The following is a 17,687-nucleotide window of genomic DNA, read 5'->3' on the forward strand; positions in this document are numbered from 1 at the left end:
TCCAGAGCAGAACTTTATTAAATATCATTAAATATCTTCATTTGTCTGAAGTATTTCTAATGAATTTCAACAAAATAATCACCTGAAAATTTTGAAACTAAAAAACGCTTCTTGCTGGTCACTGAAGGTTTATTTTATGGCAGAAAGTTGTTTTATTCTGTGTTTTTATCAGCTTCTCTTTAGACAAGTAGTGCTTTTAAGATTTCTGTAGGCCTTTTGGGTGTGCAAGACTGAATGTTACTGAATGTTATTCCTCTTTTTGTGTTAGTTATCTCTAATCTCCATCAGAACGTGTTTAAGGGAGAGAAGACGTCATAACACAACATTCAAACTTGACAGAGGAGACATGTGGAGACATGCACCACCCCCACCTAATTCCAACCCAGTGTAAAAAATGCAGAAGGAGAATCAAACCAATAAAATTTGTTTGAGTGATATTGAAAAACTTTTTAGCTCTACTCAGTAATAGGATGGTAACAATGAGGTTATAGTTTCCGTGAAAGATATATTTAAGTAATCTAAGCATTGTGAGAGTAAGGAACAGGTGAAGGTATGCTGCTGAGAGAAGAGGAGTGAATGTTTAAAGTAACAAGGCGGAATCTGTGTGAAAATGAGAGAAACCGCTGCCAGGAATAACACTATTGAATCTGGATGACTTTAAGTACATCCAAACCATCCAAAAAAATGGAAAGTGTTTGCCTGTGTGTGTGTGTTTGTCTGTTGTGTTAGGAAATATCTTTTAAACCACTGGACAAATTTTAATGAAATGCTCAGAAATGATTAAATGTAAGTCTACAATCATTCACTTTATGAGTCAACTCAAATCAAGATGGCCACCACAGTTAATCAATATTAGCCAACACATACTCGGAGCATGACTCTTCCATAATGTTTTTTTTAGCATTTGACCAAAATGGCTTTAACTCCATCATTTCTCAACATATGATCTCAGTCTAAAACTCTCTCCTGAAAGGTGGTGGGCGATATGCATCTCTTCAAGGAATGATAGGCTGTTATTTAGAAATATGGACAGGTTCAGCACCTGTTCTTACTAGAAACCTACAGACAGGAAGTCACTGTTACATGAACAGACATATTCTACACCAATGGAAAGATGTCTTCCTGTTTCTCAGTTTCATCTGAAGTTCTGATGCTAATGTTAAAGAACTAAGTTCAAACCTGGAACACAGAGTTTTGCAAAAAGGATATGCCGGTTGATGGATGTAGTTAGCTATGCAAGAATAGGTGATTCAAGTTTCAAAAGGTTTTCTCGACACAACAATCTAAACATCAAGTTCCTGTCTGCCTGTGTACAGTCTGTTTTTGCTTATTTTTGTATGAGTCTCTGCTCGTGTATGACTGCGAATATTCAATTTGCTACCCATAAACTTGGACAATGCAACTATGGAAGCCAAAAAATCCCCCTCCTGCCTACCTCTGCTGTGTTCCTGTTCCACCTTGGCTGCAAAGGTGTCGGAGGCACCAGGGAAGTTGCAGCAATCTTTACATGAGGAATAAAGTTTTTCGAGATCATGTGCTGAAGCACCTTTCCCAGTCCTGGCTGGGTCCAAACAACATCTTAGGCGCATCGTTCTCTGGATCCAGTTTACACTTGCTTGGTTCAGCCCAAGCAAGTTTATGTTGGCGACTGAAACCTGGCAGAGTGTCAGCTAGTTCAGCTGTTTCTCTGAACTTTTACTTCAATGCCCCGAGGACTTCTGAATGGGGAGAAGGAGTAGTGGCTGTTTTTAATAAGTTCACCTGTAAACAACTTTTAATTGAATTTATTCAAGCTTTAACTTCTTACATTTGAGTGGGGTCACTCCCACCTACCTCTCTGTTTACAGACCTCTGAAATATAAGAATTTTATTAACATGTTTGACTTTTTGGCTGAAATTATGCCAAAATATGATTGTTTTAATTGATATTTTAATATTTGCATATCCTGTCCCTCCAATCTGTTGGTCAATGGTGGCTTTTTTAATCATTTAGACTTTTTTTTTTTTTAATCTTGTTCAGTCTGTGTTGGGTTAAACACAGGATCTTGTGTTGTCTTTTGGTTTACTGGTTTTAAACACTGAAATATGTGATGCTGTGTTTACTGATCACTGTCCTGTTGTATTTCAAACCTCTTCCCACTGCAGCCGTATGTCCCCTCCAGATCACACACTGGATACACTGGGGATAATATATGTGAATTTCTGCTGATTTTGTGTAAGTTTACCTACTTAGAAAGAAATGAAGTTTCTAAATTTTATGATAGTTTCATTTTATTAGAGAGAGACAGAATATCAACTATAAATGAAAAACAACACAGAAACAAACTCACATTGCATAAAAGTTATAAAACTATTTTCATGTTATCCATCCATCTTCTCTTGTGTATTTGTCATTGGGTAGTGGAGGCAATAAGTCCAGGAGGGAAACCCAGACATCCCTCTCTCCAGTGACATTCTCCAGCTTCTCCTGGGGGATCCCAGGATGTCTCATGTCAGGAGAGGATTTTCCAGCTTAGCTTGAATTTGCTCTCATTGCCTGTATTTCGATGTTGTGTGAACTGTTATTGCTTTTCATCAGATCCACTCATTTATCTCAGCAACATTCTCCGACCCGACATATCCAATAAATCATCACAACAAAGTTTGCTTATCACGCTGAGAAAGAATTTGCAGACATTAATTTGCTGAATAAAAGATTCCCACAGTCATCATAAAATAAAAACAAATAATTTCCTTTCATTTGGCCCTGCTTTATTTTACACAAGCCTACAACTGCATCAGGATAATATTGTTCCAACGTATAACATATTTCACCTGCAAAAATTCTCCCCACATAAATGGAGTCCGTGTAACACACTGTCCTGATTCTGTGGTCAAAATTGAGAATTTCATTTTATGTTTTTAATCATTTTAAGAAGATGCTGCCTGTAGAACTGCTTTACTGGATTTCTGTTCAGTACATATGATACAGGATCAGTTCTTTATTTCTAACTAATGGTGATAATAATTTAAAAATTCCTGAGAATAATTGGTGTTCATTAGTTTTTAATGGTGATTATATAAAAAGTCCTACAGATATGAAACATCTGCCCAGAGGCAGGCAGGGACCTAAAATGTAGAATTTTTACAAACTCATAAATCAAAATATCAATTAAAGGATAAACTGTTGGAATCAAACCTGTCGTCACTGAACATCATTTTTTGTTTGTTTTACTGAAACAATTTTTGTAATAACTATTTCTAATAATTTTGACTTCAAATAAATGTGAAAAATGTAATTGTAGATAAAAACTGCTACAATGAATCTGGGCAGGGCAGCCTGAGGTTGTATATTCGTTTCTGCATTGATGGAGCCTTTCCAGATGTGTAAGATGCTCATGCTAGAGGTACTAATGCACCCCCATACCATGAGAGAGGCAGGCTTTTCAACTGTGCGCTGATAACAGGCTGGATGGTTCCTCTCCGCTCCTCTTTAGTACTAGGGGTGTAATGTTACACCAAAGTCAAGGTTCAGTACATACCTCAGTATTGTACTTGAACCAATCTCTCAGAGTTCTGTTGTCGCTCTCACACATAAAAAAACACATTTAAAATGTATTCATTTGTCTTCTTTAAATTCCAGCCTCTGTTTCTCCTGTTTTAGGAATTTGTCCTGGTTTACATCCAGCAGAGAAGGACCATTGACAGCAGCAGATTGGCAGAGAGCAAAACAAAGGACAGGCTGATGGATGACGCTTTGCCACACTCTTTAGCATTCTCCTGGTAAACAAAACACAGAAACCCAACATTTACCCTGAGCAGGGATTCTGTCATTACTTATCATCCACTGCCATGAAAGGCAAGGGCTTGTGATTATCTCAGAACATGTATCTGTCTGTTGTTCGCAAAATATTTCTTGAGCCAGTGGATGGATTTTAATGAAACTCAGAAAGTAATCACTGGATTTACATCCACCTGATTCAAGATGGCCACTACAGCTAACTGATTTTAGCAAACACAGAAATGGCTCTAACTCAGTCAGTTTTACATATATTGAGCTAAAGTTTGGTGTGACAGTAGCTGATAGTCGGATCTGAACTATATTTGAGTACTAATCTAACTCTTTGGAAGCAATATATAATACAGCTTGGAATATACCTAGTACCCTTTATGTATCTGGTACCAGCAGGGTAAGTCCCTTCATAATACAGCCTGGTCCCCGTAGGTACCTGATAAGTATTTGGTAAGTACCAGGTACATACTGGGTGGTATGTACCATACATACATTATGTATGTATGTATGTATTATGTATTGCTATTTAATTTTTATTTAAGGCCTGAGCATACAAGATGGTGGGCATTTAGCATTTCTACAAGAAATGCTAGTTTCATTTTTATTTTATTTTACTGTTTTTCTCCATTTCCCACCACAGAATCAAATGTTTGTTTCTGAGCCATCTCTGTTCTGTATCTTTACTGTTATTGTCAAATGTTTAGTGAAATTTGATGACCCCACACTAACCTTTGGGTGGTAGGCATGGCAGGACTCTGGGCGCCGCCGGGCCTTCTGGGACTTCATCCTGTTGCACTTCACAGTAGCGTTATGTTCACAGACATTAAGGAAGACAGACTGCTGACAACTAGGTGAAAAACGTGACAGAGTACTGATAGAAGATGTTAGACTGGATCAAAGAAAACCTGCCTCAAGAATCACATGACCTCTGCTGTGTTGTCCTTCTGGACTCTGTGTGGACTGGACAGCAGGGACTGATCCAGTGGGAATGTTCTCTCTGCTGTAATTGTAAGTGTCCACCAGGTGACAGTCTGGTTGAACAAGTGAAGGATATATTTAATCTCTTTGGGCTCCAGCAGGATGGGTCCAAATTGACGAGAGCAGTCACAGTCGGCTTGGGTCACAACTAGAACCAAGTTACTGTTAGGAATTTGCTGCACCACGAACATCCTGCAACACAATCCAGTTCACAGAGTCTCATTCACTTCATCTACTCTTTACATAAAGCTTGGACATATGGCTTATGGTTTCATTACGGAGCAGATTGTGAACAGTGATGAAATATTACAACTTTATTAATTTGCTTTTTTAACATCAACCCTACAAAGAGACAGACCCACAAGATACATTCTTATGATGTACTGTACCCTGTAACCTTGATTAACATTCAACAAAAGATTTTACATCATTTTCATATTTTACTTTAAAATCTGGGGTTGATTAAGACCAGTCCGGTTATATTTTATATAAGTACTACAATCATGGGTATAGAAAATCCACTCTCCAGTGTTTTACATATCAGGACATAATCAAATTAATCTGGTCTTTATCAGGTTCTAAAATGATGCCATTCTAACCACAAGAGAACAAAAACACTCAACAGATTCAACCGCGTCATTATTTATTAAAAAGCTAAAAGTTAAACCTGGGATTGAAAAACTGCATCCAGCCTTGCTGCTTCAGAGGTTCAGTATCAGCCAGGAGCTGCTGATCAAATGTATTGATGAACTGATCATCAACAGTTGGACCACCTCTTCAAAAGCAGGAGTTTTGCTGCTCTGGATGTGTGTTAACCCAACGCCAAGGTGGAGAGACATCAGCAATGACCTTAGAAAAGCAACTGTTGCTGCCCATGAATCTGGGATGGGTCAAAGTTCAAATTACTTGGAGTCCAATCCTTACATGTGGAAACCATTTAAGTCAGCTGCCAATTTTCCAAAGAATGGATGACCCAGCAAATTCACCCCAAAGGTTAGACTGTGCAATGCTCAGAGAAAAGAGTTCCATCTCAGGTTCTACAGGCCTCAATTAGCAGGTTAAAGGTAAAAAAAACATGGCGTGCTTGAAAGGGTTGCAGGAGAAAACCTCTTATCTCTAAAACAACATGGCAGCACGACTTAGATTTGGAAAGTTTCATCTTAAGGAACTACAAACATCTGAAATAGTGAGACCAAAAGACAGATGTTTACTTATAATGCACAGCTGCAAACACAGCATATCATCACAAACATGTCATACCAGCTAGGGGTGGGTATCTTCAGGCACGTCAACATTTGATTCAATTACAATTCAGAGAATTGTGTTGCAATTCTGAATTGATTTATTTTGTGCATGTTGACAAATTTTAACAAACAGACAGCAAAAATGGTTTCAGTTCAACACAATATTTGATGCTTTTGTAAAGTGCTTAAAATCTGCCAGTTCGTCATTTGTAAATAAAAAAAAAACCATTAAGTCCTTTTGTAAAATGAACATCCTCACATGTTTGGTTCACATAAAACTAAAAAAAAAAGTTCTTTATTGTGTATATTATAAGAGTAAGTGCGGCAAGCTCTCACTAGTCTAGCCCCTTAAAGATCTTTCGTACGCGACACATTTCTCCAGAAAAAAGGTCTTGAATCCAATGGATATGTTTTTAGTATTTACTGGACTTCTACAATAAGCAAGTGCTTTCATCCTTAAACTAATTAGTCTACAGCCAATCAAAAGGCAACACGCAATAGGTTTAAACAACATACAAATCAAGATGTTAATCTTATTCAAATATTGATTGTAATTCACAGAAACAACTCAAGTAACAAAAACCAAAATAACATTTTGTGTTAAGCTTTAAGTATTTATATCTGGCTCCTACAATAAGTGTTTCACAAATTCACTCAAGATCTCATAAATATTAGGGTATATATAATATATATACTGATGTGTAAAACACTGGAAGAGAACAGTTGTAGACTTCTTATTCACATGACTTTATATCCAATATGAGTTTCCACCAAAGAATGGTAACAAGAACCCAAATGAAATAAGACTGAAATTCCATCAAGTCACTGTGGTCATGATTGTTTAAAAAATTATGACAAGTACAGCTGTTTGGTTTATGATTAAGGTGATGGGTGGTCTGAATGAAAAAGCTTATCCTAAAAACTGTATGTTTGTATAAGGTTGGTGTGCGTGCGTGTGTGTGTGAGCATCATACTTCTGGCAGCGTCCACACTTGATGAGACTGTTAGCTTCTCTGATGGATGGATCATACATGAAGCCAGGGTATGCAGTGTCACAGGGCTGCATCGCCTCCACCTTCTTCTGTCTAAGAGCTGAAACACACAGTATTCTTCCATTTGGACAGGTTCAGGTGGTGCTGTTGTTTCATGTCCTCTTCATTAATACAGACAGGTAGTACTCACTAGTATGATAGCCAGCTTTGGCTGGATGTATGAAGATGGGTCACAGTGATCACAAAAAGGACACAGCAAGGGGATGAGGATGGACAGGTGAGGATGAAGATGATGCAGTTGTTGATGAGTGGAGTATGAAAATGAGACATCATTATTATGAAAACACAAACATCTGTTTGTTCTGAACTTGTTTGACATAAATCTTTTTGTTGTTCATCTCAATCATCACAGCTATATGTAAAGGCTAAAGTATATCCATATATTCACATAAATCTATTAATAGGTGCTGCTGAAGGTTTTTGAAGGTCTTAACTTGATAAAGCCATGGCCTAATAACTTCCTGTTCGTGATCATGATTGACCTCAGCTGGAAGTTTCTCTTTGCTAGCATAAAAATGATCAGGCATGAGAAACCATATAATGCCAGGTATACCAGGGCATTAACAGCTATCCACATTTAATTAGATCAGCTGGGTGTAAACAGCTCTACCAGTTTTCTTCAGGGAAAAAAAAAAAAAAAATACTGACTGTGAAAAGAAAGACCATCGAAAAATATTTTGTTGATGTAGATTCTCAGTTATCTAGGACATAATAAATCCCCTCCACCCCCCAAATTTTAAAAACAAGTTTAGCTTAGGATGTTTTTCTTCCCATCCGGGGAGCTTTCTCAATTCAAAACTGGAGAACCTGGAGAGTTCCAAGCTTTAAACTGCAGGAGATGCATCTCATGCAGAAGTCCGGTTGCTTTGTTTTGGATTTTGCAGAAGAACAGACATGATGATCTTACCATCCACAAAATAATCTGAGTGCCAGAGACCACAGAGATTAAAGTCCAGCAGAAACCTGATGGGGAACACACACAGATGATTAAAAACACAAAGAGCATAAAACATATACCACCTGCTGTACTCCTGAGGGCATTCTAACTTGTAGACATGTTGTAAATGATAACATGGTGCAACCTAAACAATGACTGATTCTATTCATGAGTATTCACAACAATGTTCCGTAGAATTAAAACAAATCATCCTTCCCATGTCTGAAGGAGAGAAAGCAGATTAAGAGTTACAAAGAGTTAAAACAGACCTTGTCATTAGAGGAGCATTTTAATTAAAGATGAAAAGTGTGATGTTTTTTTAAATAAAAGCTAGGCTCAAATCACTCTTCCTCTCCTCCATTCTGAGGGTTTTTAGGCTCTTTGCTTGCCTGCTTCACCTTAGATATGTTTTGGTCACATGCATGATGATGTGAAATAGATTGAAACTGTAATTTAGGTACTGGAAGTCTGAAACTTGAGGACTCACATCCCGATTTGCTTGACATAGATAGACTTTTTAAATTCTCTGTCTTAAACCATCTATCTGTACTGTCCTCAGAACAGTGTCCCTGACCCTTCAGATGTAGGTGAACAGATGAGTCTTGGCCTAAAGAGTTGGTTCTCCTGTCTTGGTCCATTTGTCTGTGAGGAGGTTGCTTACTTTCACCTGTAGAGGTCTGAACAGTACTGAATTGCATACATCACTCCCCTCAGTTTGTGTTTAGAGGGTTTCTATTTTTAGGATGAACCAGTCTTTATCTGAGAGTCCTGTTTGGTTTGAAAGAAAGACATTGGGATGTTGTGTTAGGAAAAATCCCATTATTCATTTACTTCAGGATCAACTGAGCCATTTCTATCCTCCAGGATTTTTTTCAAACTTTTTCCATTTTTTACCCACTTCATAGTCCAGTTCCAACTGGAAGATTTTCAGAAAAAGCAGCTTCTTACAAGGGCAGTGTAAACCCTGAAAGACTACACCTCTTCTGTGTGTGGATACATCAACAAGTGTATCAAGGATGTCACCAGCATAAAGGTAAAAATCTATCTGTCCTAACCAGAAATCCTGGCTAGATAGGGAGATGTGGTTTCTTTTAAGGCTTGGGACTAATGGCCCTTTCCCACCGGCTCTAAAGGTCCCGGCTCCACTCTACTCGGCTTGCTTTGCGTGCGTTTCCACCGGCATTTTTTTTAGGCCGGTCCCTACTTTTTTGGTCCCTGCTTTGGAGTAGGGCCAGCCGAGCCGGCCCTGCTTTCATGGGTGACGCAAGTTTAGCTCCTGTTCACTCATTGGTCGTGGGTGTGGCCAGATGCAAGCATAAAGAGCGAAAGGTAGAAATATAAACAACAGCGTTAGCTTACCCTGCAATGTTTATGCCGTCTGTCCCCCAGCTGAAGGTGCTGTAAAGCTTGAAATCTCCGGCTGATAACAGCTGTCCTACTCCATGCAACAATCACGGCATCAGAGCATTTCTTCCACTGTGCCTCTCTTCCTGAAGTCTCAGGAGAATCCTCATAAGTTTAAAAAAAACAGCAACGACACAGGGCCAACGTTGTCCATACCTCTTCCGTTGTCTCCACAAATGGCGACAAGTTTTGGTAGCCCCCACACACACATAACACAAGGAGACGTTCCTCTACTACCGACCAAACTGGCTGGTGGAAACGCGATGCATTTCTTTTAGAGCCGAGCCAAACCGGGCCAAGTAGAGTGGGGCTTCTGTAGTAGAGCCAGTGGAAAAGGAGCATAAGCCTGAAGATCCAATCAAGAAATCCAGTGGGGATTCAGAGGCACTGAGAACAGCAAGCAGAAAACTGGATGCAGCCATCAGATGGACAAAAGCAACCTATTCTTTGAGGATACAAAGTAATTTTCCAAACAATGACCGCCCAAAGCATGTGTAAGGGCATAAAGAGAACTACAAAGTGTAAAAGGAAAGATGATGACTGTCCTCAAAATTCGTCACTGCATGATGCTCTGAATAACTTCTATTCAGTCATGAAAATCCTGATGCTGCACCAAGTTCATCTTTCCCCAAGGGGAGCTGCCCTTTAGTGTGTTTGTGGTGGATGTCGGAAGATCCATGGTGTCTCATCTTCTACTGTTGTTCTCAACACCGGCTTCACACGCAAATGTGTCCTGAGCCTTCTTCTGTACACTCTACTCACATGCGTATGACTGTTCTGCAAGGTATCCAGAAAATCATATTGGAGAGTTTGGATTGATTTCCAACAATGGTGAGTTGGTGTATAAGAAGAAAGTAGAAGAGCTTGCTGAGAACATCCTGATTTCCTTTCATTAATGTATGATGGAAAGGGTCCTGACTTCCTTTTATCAGTGTGTAGTTGAGAGTATTTTTCATCACAGTCTGATTTGGAAACTGCTGTAAGACTGACAAAAAGGTGTTGCAACGAATGATTAGATCAGCTCAAAAAATGACCAGCAGCTTCACCAGAGGACATTTATTTCTGGTTAGGACAGAAATTCTGGCTTGCATCAGCAGATACAGAACGAGAGCAAAGAACATGATGTTGGAAACCATGCATCTGCTCATTAGCTGTTTAACCCTCTCCACAAGTGTTCATTTCAAATATTTTTAGATGTTCATTAATAGACTTTCAATTGTTTGGCCTGAGAAACAAACTTTGTTCTCCAGTGGCTCTTACATGCTGTTGAATGTCACAATAAATTAAACTGAATCACATGGTCTGTTTATCTTTTTCTTCCTGTTCAGTTATTTGAAACGTTTGAGTGTTACTTGTGGTTCTCTTCTGTCCTAATGGGGACATACTGGGCTTGATGTTGTAAAGTTATGATGACAGAAAGTTTGTGTTCCAGTGAATGGTCAGACTTGAATAGAGGTGTAATGGCCTGTATATGCTAGGGTTTCTGTAAATATTTTTGACTTATAACACAGAAAGCTGATCAGATGAGATGCAAAATGCCTTCTTAAAACAAGAAAAGAAGTCCAATGACTTTAGTCTATATAGCTAGGAGCAACTTTCAGGTGCTTGTTCTTTGATTGAGTACACTTAAACCTTCTCAGTGAACTGCTGCTCACATGATTGACTTATCATTAATAAAACAACACTGACACTAACTACTTACATCAGTGCATTGGAGAAGAACCATCTTATCAAGGCAACAATGATGTAAACAGGCTGCAGAAGAGAGAAAAAATATATATATATATTTTTTGACAATAACAGTTTGATCTCCACTGTAAGGGAATCTCTGACTGCATGCAGGAGTGTAAGGTTGTGACCAGTAAACAAATGTTTCTGTGTTGAAAGGCAGAGCTAAGACTCACACTGAGCAGAGGTCGAGCACTGCTGGCATGATGGTGGCTGTTTTTACACATAGCCTGGTAGTCAAACAGGGAAATTCTGAAACAACAACAAAAAATAAACCTTCATATTAAGTTTGGTGACAACTATAGACAGAATGGTACTGAACGTGAGTCTGACTCATTCATACTTTTTGAACATGCCCATCTTGATAAGTGCAGCCATGACAGACCCATCCACCTCGCCAAAGAAACGACTAACCTGAAAAAGACAGAAAACTACAGTTTAGCAATGTTGACATACAACAATCTAGTTTAAAAGTAACAATGACCCCTGATTTAAAACAAGAAATTATCGACCATTTCTAAGTCAGTGCTTGGTTGACCCATCCATCCACTCTACTTATAATTTTTGATTCCGTTGTCTTTTCATCAGAGGATGCTGTCAATGAGAAACACTATATGGGTAGAACCACCACTGGAGCCCTGACACCCACATACTCGAAGCTAGCGATTCTCAAAAGTCCGGACTCTATTTCAGGGAACCTGTATTTCATGTAAATACCTGGTGGCTTTCAGCATTGAAGAATCAGATTTGTAATTCAGACAACCTTTCCACCAAAGATATCATAAGACTAATGTGCCAATAAAAACTCATCACCAGCTCTGGAGGAGCAGGCGATGGGTTCAGTCTCTGTTACCATGGTAATCTAACTAGGCTCAGAAATCCTCCTCTGTGGTTCTGAAAACTGTTTTTCTGCTCATCATAGCAGCTAAACTGTTTACCTCTCTTCATAGTCCAGCCCTCTGATAATCCACTGAGCAGCATCATAACCTCATGACACCTGATATTCTTTTAACAGAAGTCTGACATATATTCATATATTCACTGTTTTAAAAGTCATGTTTGTATATTCATATATCTCTGTGTGCAGGAACTGTCTCACTGTGGCCACAACAATGAACTGTAATCAAACTCTAGAGCAGAGCAGCTCATTTAAGAGTTTTTCGACCATCTGCTTTGTGGTTTGATCAACTTGTTTTGTTATTGAACAAGTTGTGAGATGGTCTGAACTAAAACAACAATTTATTCTCTCTAAGTGTTTTAAATATCATGTGTGGACATGTTTTATTTTTTAGAATTTATTTATTTATTGTAGTTGCATATTAATCATGATGCTTTTCATTTAGTTTAAGAGCTTGTTTGAGAAAAAAATCCTCTTGTCCTTTGTGTCCTGCTCTGAGACTGAAGTATCTGCATGCATGTGTGTGTCATTAAAATACAAAAATCACAGTGCCAGCTAGTGACTTGGTATGGAAACTACAGTGGATTCAAGGAGGACAGGATTACAGTGTAAACACAAAACCTTTTCACACTCATTGGAAAATTTATAACATTTCCAGAAGATTGTTCACATACTGTATAAGCAGGGCCTCAGTGCACTCAGAACCTTCACACCAACCACACACCTGCTCTCTACATTTCTCTTTCTGACCTATTTTATTTAGGCAGAAATTATTTAATTTCTCTTCAGATTAAACATTTAGCATACTCTGCAAAAAGCTACAAGCTGGACCTTTACAAACCAGCAGCTTCAACACTGGGGGCCATTTTCAGTGTTTATTACAACTTTCTGCAAAACTCAGAGCTCAGCAAAACATTCAGGAAACACTTCATCATATCTGCTTAGTAAGGTCACTGAGAACTCAGGAAACATGTAAATAATGAAAAATGAGCTTCTACAGAACAAGATTACAATAAGGTCACTCTGCATCAGATCATTTCCCTGTTGTGTGAGATGGCTGGATACTTTTTTCTAAAGTGCACAACATAAATATGTCTGCTGTTAACCCAACAAAAAGTATAGACACATCTGACTTTGACAAATTAAATCAAATTTTCAAATAAACCTCTCGAATTCCTGAAAGTGCATCTATCTGGTGGTCATGTTGGAACCAAAGGTCAAACCATAATGTTTGTACCTAAAATAAAAATAAATCTGCTTAAGCTGCAGGCACTCATAAAGAAAAGACAGATGATATGGAGATTTTTTTAAAGAAATATTCATTTCTGAAAATTATTCAGAAGAAGGAAGAAAGAGAGAATAACATTCAGCTAATAATGACAAAAAGAAAGAAGAAAGAAATGCAACAGATGAAATGTGTACTTTACCTAAGATGGTGAGAACTATGAGTGAGGCAAAACTGCAACCTCTCTTGGTAAAGATCAAAATTGCTATTCTGCACTCATGGAGAAAAACTGCACCCCCTTTCATTTCCAGTGTTTTCCATACATAGACATATTAAGTGATCTGGTCTTTACCAGGTTCTGAAATGATTAAACTCTAACCTCAAGTGAACCAAAATGCACAACAGATTTTGCCATGTTTTTTATTAAACAAAACCAAAATATTAAGGCTGTGAGTGAAAAATTGCATCCAGGATTGCTGCTGCAAAAGGATTCAGAGGTTCGGTATCAGGTGCTGATCAAATGTATTCATTAAATGATTATCGTCAGTAGGACAACTTCTAAAAAAGCAGGGGTTTTGTCAGTTTGCTGCTCTGGAACTCTGGAGGTGTGTGTTAACACAATGCCAGGGCAGAAAGACATCAGAAATGACTTCGGAAAAGCAGCTGTTGGTGCCCATCAATTTCGGAAAGGTTAAAGGCGGCATTTGGTGGGCACACGTGAAGTAAGACATATTTAGCAGGAACTCTGCAGGAATGTGCATATAATATATGTTAATTTACACCTAAAAACTGTTCATCGCTTGCTACATGTTCGAAGAGTTATCACAATCCCTATTTCCTTAGAGTCATATGCAAAAAGTTAAATAATTAAATTTCATTTCTGCATAAATAATTTTTTATGAGTCTTAGAAGATGTAAAAACGATCTGCTGTAAAGATGACGCAAGAGTTTAAAGCCTCAGACTGTAAACACTTATTCAAAAAAATGCCCAAGACTCAGTCCTAACAGAACAAACTTTCTAAACATAACAGTGGCTGGAAAGATGAGTCTAGGTCAGAGGTCATAAACAGAGGGGGTACCTTTATGCTACACCACAGCATAAAGGGACATAAAGGGTTAGTATTGGTGCCTCACAGCAAGAAGGTCTTGGGTTCAAGCCCTAGGTTTGGACCAAACCCAAGCCCTGGGTTTGGACCTTTGCATGTTTTCAAGGGTTTTCTCCAAGCACTCCAGTTACCTCCCAGTCTAAAAACATGTATGTTAAGCTGCCTTCAGGCCCAGGCCTCTCTTGAAAAAGAGATCTATAATCTCAATGGGATTAACCTGGTTAAAAAAGGATACAGTTAATAAATTGTAGATAATAAAATATGCAAGTGTATTGCAATACAGTAAAAAATGTACTTTTATTTGTGCAAAAACAGGCTTTGTACAAGAATATGGAGCTCTGTGCAAAAAATAGCAGAAATATAGAGTCAATTTGGTTTGTTGGGAGCAATGTTGGTTGTACAGTATAACAGCTGCTTGAAGGAAAGATCTTGGATATTTCTCCTTTGTAAATTTGGGATGCAGCAGCCATTCACTACAGGAGCTTTTTAGTAATGTCATGGTGTCATGCATTGTGTGAGAGACATTGTCCAGGAGTGATGTCAGTTTGGCTAAAGTGCTCCTGTCTCCCACCACCTGCACTGGATCGAGGGGTGATTCCTCTCAGTTGTTGATAAGCTGTGGTTCCAGCAGACCACACCATAAAATATAGCTGATGCCACAACTGCCACAACAAATCCACCACAGACCTCATAATTGGGCAAAAACGAATGAGAACAGGCCTGTCCAGATTCTTCATCAGATGTGAAGACAGTGTCACCGGCCTGTAGCTGATGAGGTCTTATGGGTGTACAGTGCGACAGTACGACACTAGTGGCACTAGTGTCTTCCACAGCTGTGGTACACTCCCTAGTTTCAGGCTCAGGTTGAACATGTATCTCAAAAAGCTGCACAGCTGATCTGCACAGCACTTCAGGAGCCTGGAGCTGATGCCATCTGGAACTGCAGACTTTCAAACATTCATCTTTGGAGGTTGTTCCTCACTTGTAGTGTTGAGAGGGACAGAGTAGTGGTGGTGGAAGGGGGCTCTGTTGTTCAAGGTTTGATTAATAATGAGATGGAGTCTTTAGGCACTTTCACAAAAGTCTTCAAGCTGGGACTTAGAAACCTTCTGGTCATCTTGGTGTGCTTTGAGAATGGACCGAGACGGCACGGGGTGTTAAAGCCAGCCCACCCCTGATGTTCCACAAAGCAAGGTCGTCACAGAGCCAAAATCAACATCAACATGTGAAAAGGCAAGATAGATTTGTGGCTTAATAATATGCTAAAGTGATGACATATGGTCTGTGCGACAATTAAACAACAAACAAATTTATTATCAAAGGAAGATCAATGATGATAAACAGAAATTTTGGATTTAGTTGAAAAAATTGATTAACTACAAGGAGAACTGGTAAACTAAGTTATTTCATCATCTTTTAAAAAAGATATGAGTGAGACATCTGTCACACATTTAATGTGTAGCACTCCATCTCAACACAGTTGAGTCCTGCTCCACGCTTCTTTTGGTTCCACAATGGTTGCCTAATTTCTGAAAACTCATGTGTATGTGGGTCTATGTTTGAGCGCCCCTGGTGAGGGAGAGGCAATGAAGTGTAAGCCTTCATGGTGTTGGCATACAATAATTACAGTGTTTTATTGGCTCTGGTGTGGCAGGGGATATACTAGGTGAAGGTGGGCAGAGAGATGTGATTAATATCCCTAGAGATCAGAAGAAGGGACTGTGGGTGCTGTGTTTGGAGTCTGCTGGTAACAGTATGGAGGACATCACAGGCTATTTTGGCATTAGCAAGAAAAGGCACATACACTGTTATGTTCAATAATTTGAAAATTCCTGCAGTAGATAATATGGCCTTATGCTAACAACTAGCAACTTAATGTCCTTACTGCAGAGTTGCTCTTTAATTACACCATCAATCATTCACAAACACAGCCAGGCCCCCACCTCTATTCTTACCACTTTCTTTCATTTGGTCAAATGGGAATAAATGAAAGCTGTCCAGTGACCTTGTCAACTTTGTCTCTAAAGGAATATGTTTTTTCTTTCAGGTTAATAAGACTCCAGAGGTCATAGCCTTTGTGTTGTTGGAAGCAATGTAGGCTTTTAAAAGAAGGAAGATTATTTCTTATAGCGCCCATCAGAGTAAATGTACAAAAGAAAAACTAGCCAGGTTATCTGAGCACAGTGTCTCCTCTGTATAACCAATGCCAACAGGCCACAGCAAATTACTCAGATATGTTTTGGTCCTGTCCCTCCATGAAGAGATTCTTCTCATATTGTTTAATGTAACTGGAGAAGGTCACTCCTAATACATTAACTGCCTGGTTCAGAGTAGGGCATACTTCACTTGTTCTCTCTCTTGCTAAAAATGACTTAATTGCATTTACAACTCTGCTGGCCAGGAGGCTAAAATCTGCAGCACCACCTACATATACAAGCTGGATTAGAGAGGTCCTTTATTTTCTTAAACTGGAAAAAATGGAAAAAATCAGGCTGACTTTGGCTGGTATGGTTGAACCATTTGAAAGGACCAGGAAACCATTTCTGTCCTTTGTTAAAGATACAAATTGTCAGATCATTCTGACCTGAGCATCTCAAAGTGTGTGTGTATGTATATATATATATATATATATATATATATATATATATGTATATATATGTAACCGGGTGGTTTATCAGTTTTTAAAATGGTGTTTTTGTAGGGGTGGTTTTAAATTCCCACGCATGTTCAAACCATGAACGCACCCATGCCCCACGTCCATTTTTGGTCTGCAGTGTTGCCTGGTTCATTAGTATGTAAGTGCCAGGTGTGCATGCCAAGCAATTTTTTTTTCTAGGGCATTGGCTGTTTGGTCAGTTGTCTTTTGCCGGATGAGCGCTGGCTCCATGCTCATCAGGTTGTTGCAACAGGCCCTGGTCCATAAAAGGGACATCTGTACTTGTAAATATAAAATTACATGTTTTTGATTAGTCACCTATGGCTGTTATTGTGCTAATGCAGGTAACATTTTGTGTCCTTTGAACAATAGATTGATGTTAGTGCTACTCTGTATATGGTTGCTGTCATGTTGGTCTGATTAAGATGATTTGTATTTGTCTTTTAGGATGTATGCCAGTGTGTAGCAGATTTCCACAGTGGCTGTTTGAATTCAACTATTAGTGAGATTGTGTGATTGTTAAGGTACATGATTTGGTAAATGATTTGATCCAAATAGTGAACTCATCGCTGTCTTCAGGTGTTTTCCCCCAGGCTTTGAAAACAGCAGTTATCAAACCACTGATAAAAAAGAACAATCTAGACAAATCACTACTGCAGAATTACAGGCCAATCTCCAACCTCCCAT

General features: G+C 38.8%; 1 protein-coding gene across 1 annotated transcript in view; it reads right to left on the reverse strand.

The window, feature by feature from the left end:
• Nucleotides 1-2,368: 2,368 nt before the first annotated feature.
• The window catches only part of LOC108248114 (voltage-dependent calcium channel subunit alpha-2/delta-4), an 88,682-nt gene continuing 73,363 nt past the window's right edge, over nt 2,369-17,687 (reverse strand). The window contains exons 32-40 of the mRNA XM_017436638.3: nt 11,459-11,529; nt 11,292-11,367; nt 11,090-11,142; nt 7,954-8,009; nt 7,177-7,197; nt 6,969-7,086; nt 4,827-4,942; nt 4,502-4,584; nt 2,369-3,759 (exon numbers count right to left, since the gene is read on the reverse strand). Coding sequence (XP_017292127.1) covers nt 3,658-3,759; nt 4,502-4,584; nt 4,827-4,942; nt 6,969-7,086; nt 7,177-7,197; nt 7,954-8,009; nt 11,090-11,142; nt 11,292-11,367; nt 11,459-11,529 — 696 coding nt within the window. The 3' untranslated portion in view covers nt 2,369-3,657. The remainder of the gene's footprint in view (nt 3,760-4,501; nt 4,585-4,826; nt 4,943-6,968; nt 7,087-7,176; nt 7,198-7,953; nt 8,010-11,089; nt 11,143-11,291; nt 11,368-11,458; nt 11,530-17,687) is intronic.

The sequence above is a fragment of the Kryptolebias marmoratus genome, linkage group LG11 (genome assembly GCF_001649575.2).
Source record: "Kryptolebias marmoratus isolate JLee-2015 linkage group LG11, ASM164957v2, whole genome shotgun sequence".
NCBI classification, from domain to species: Eukaryota; Metazoa; Chordata; class Actinopteri; order Cyprinodontiformes; family Rivulidae; genus Kryptolebias; species Kryptolebias marmoratus.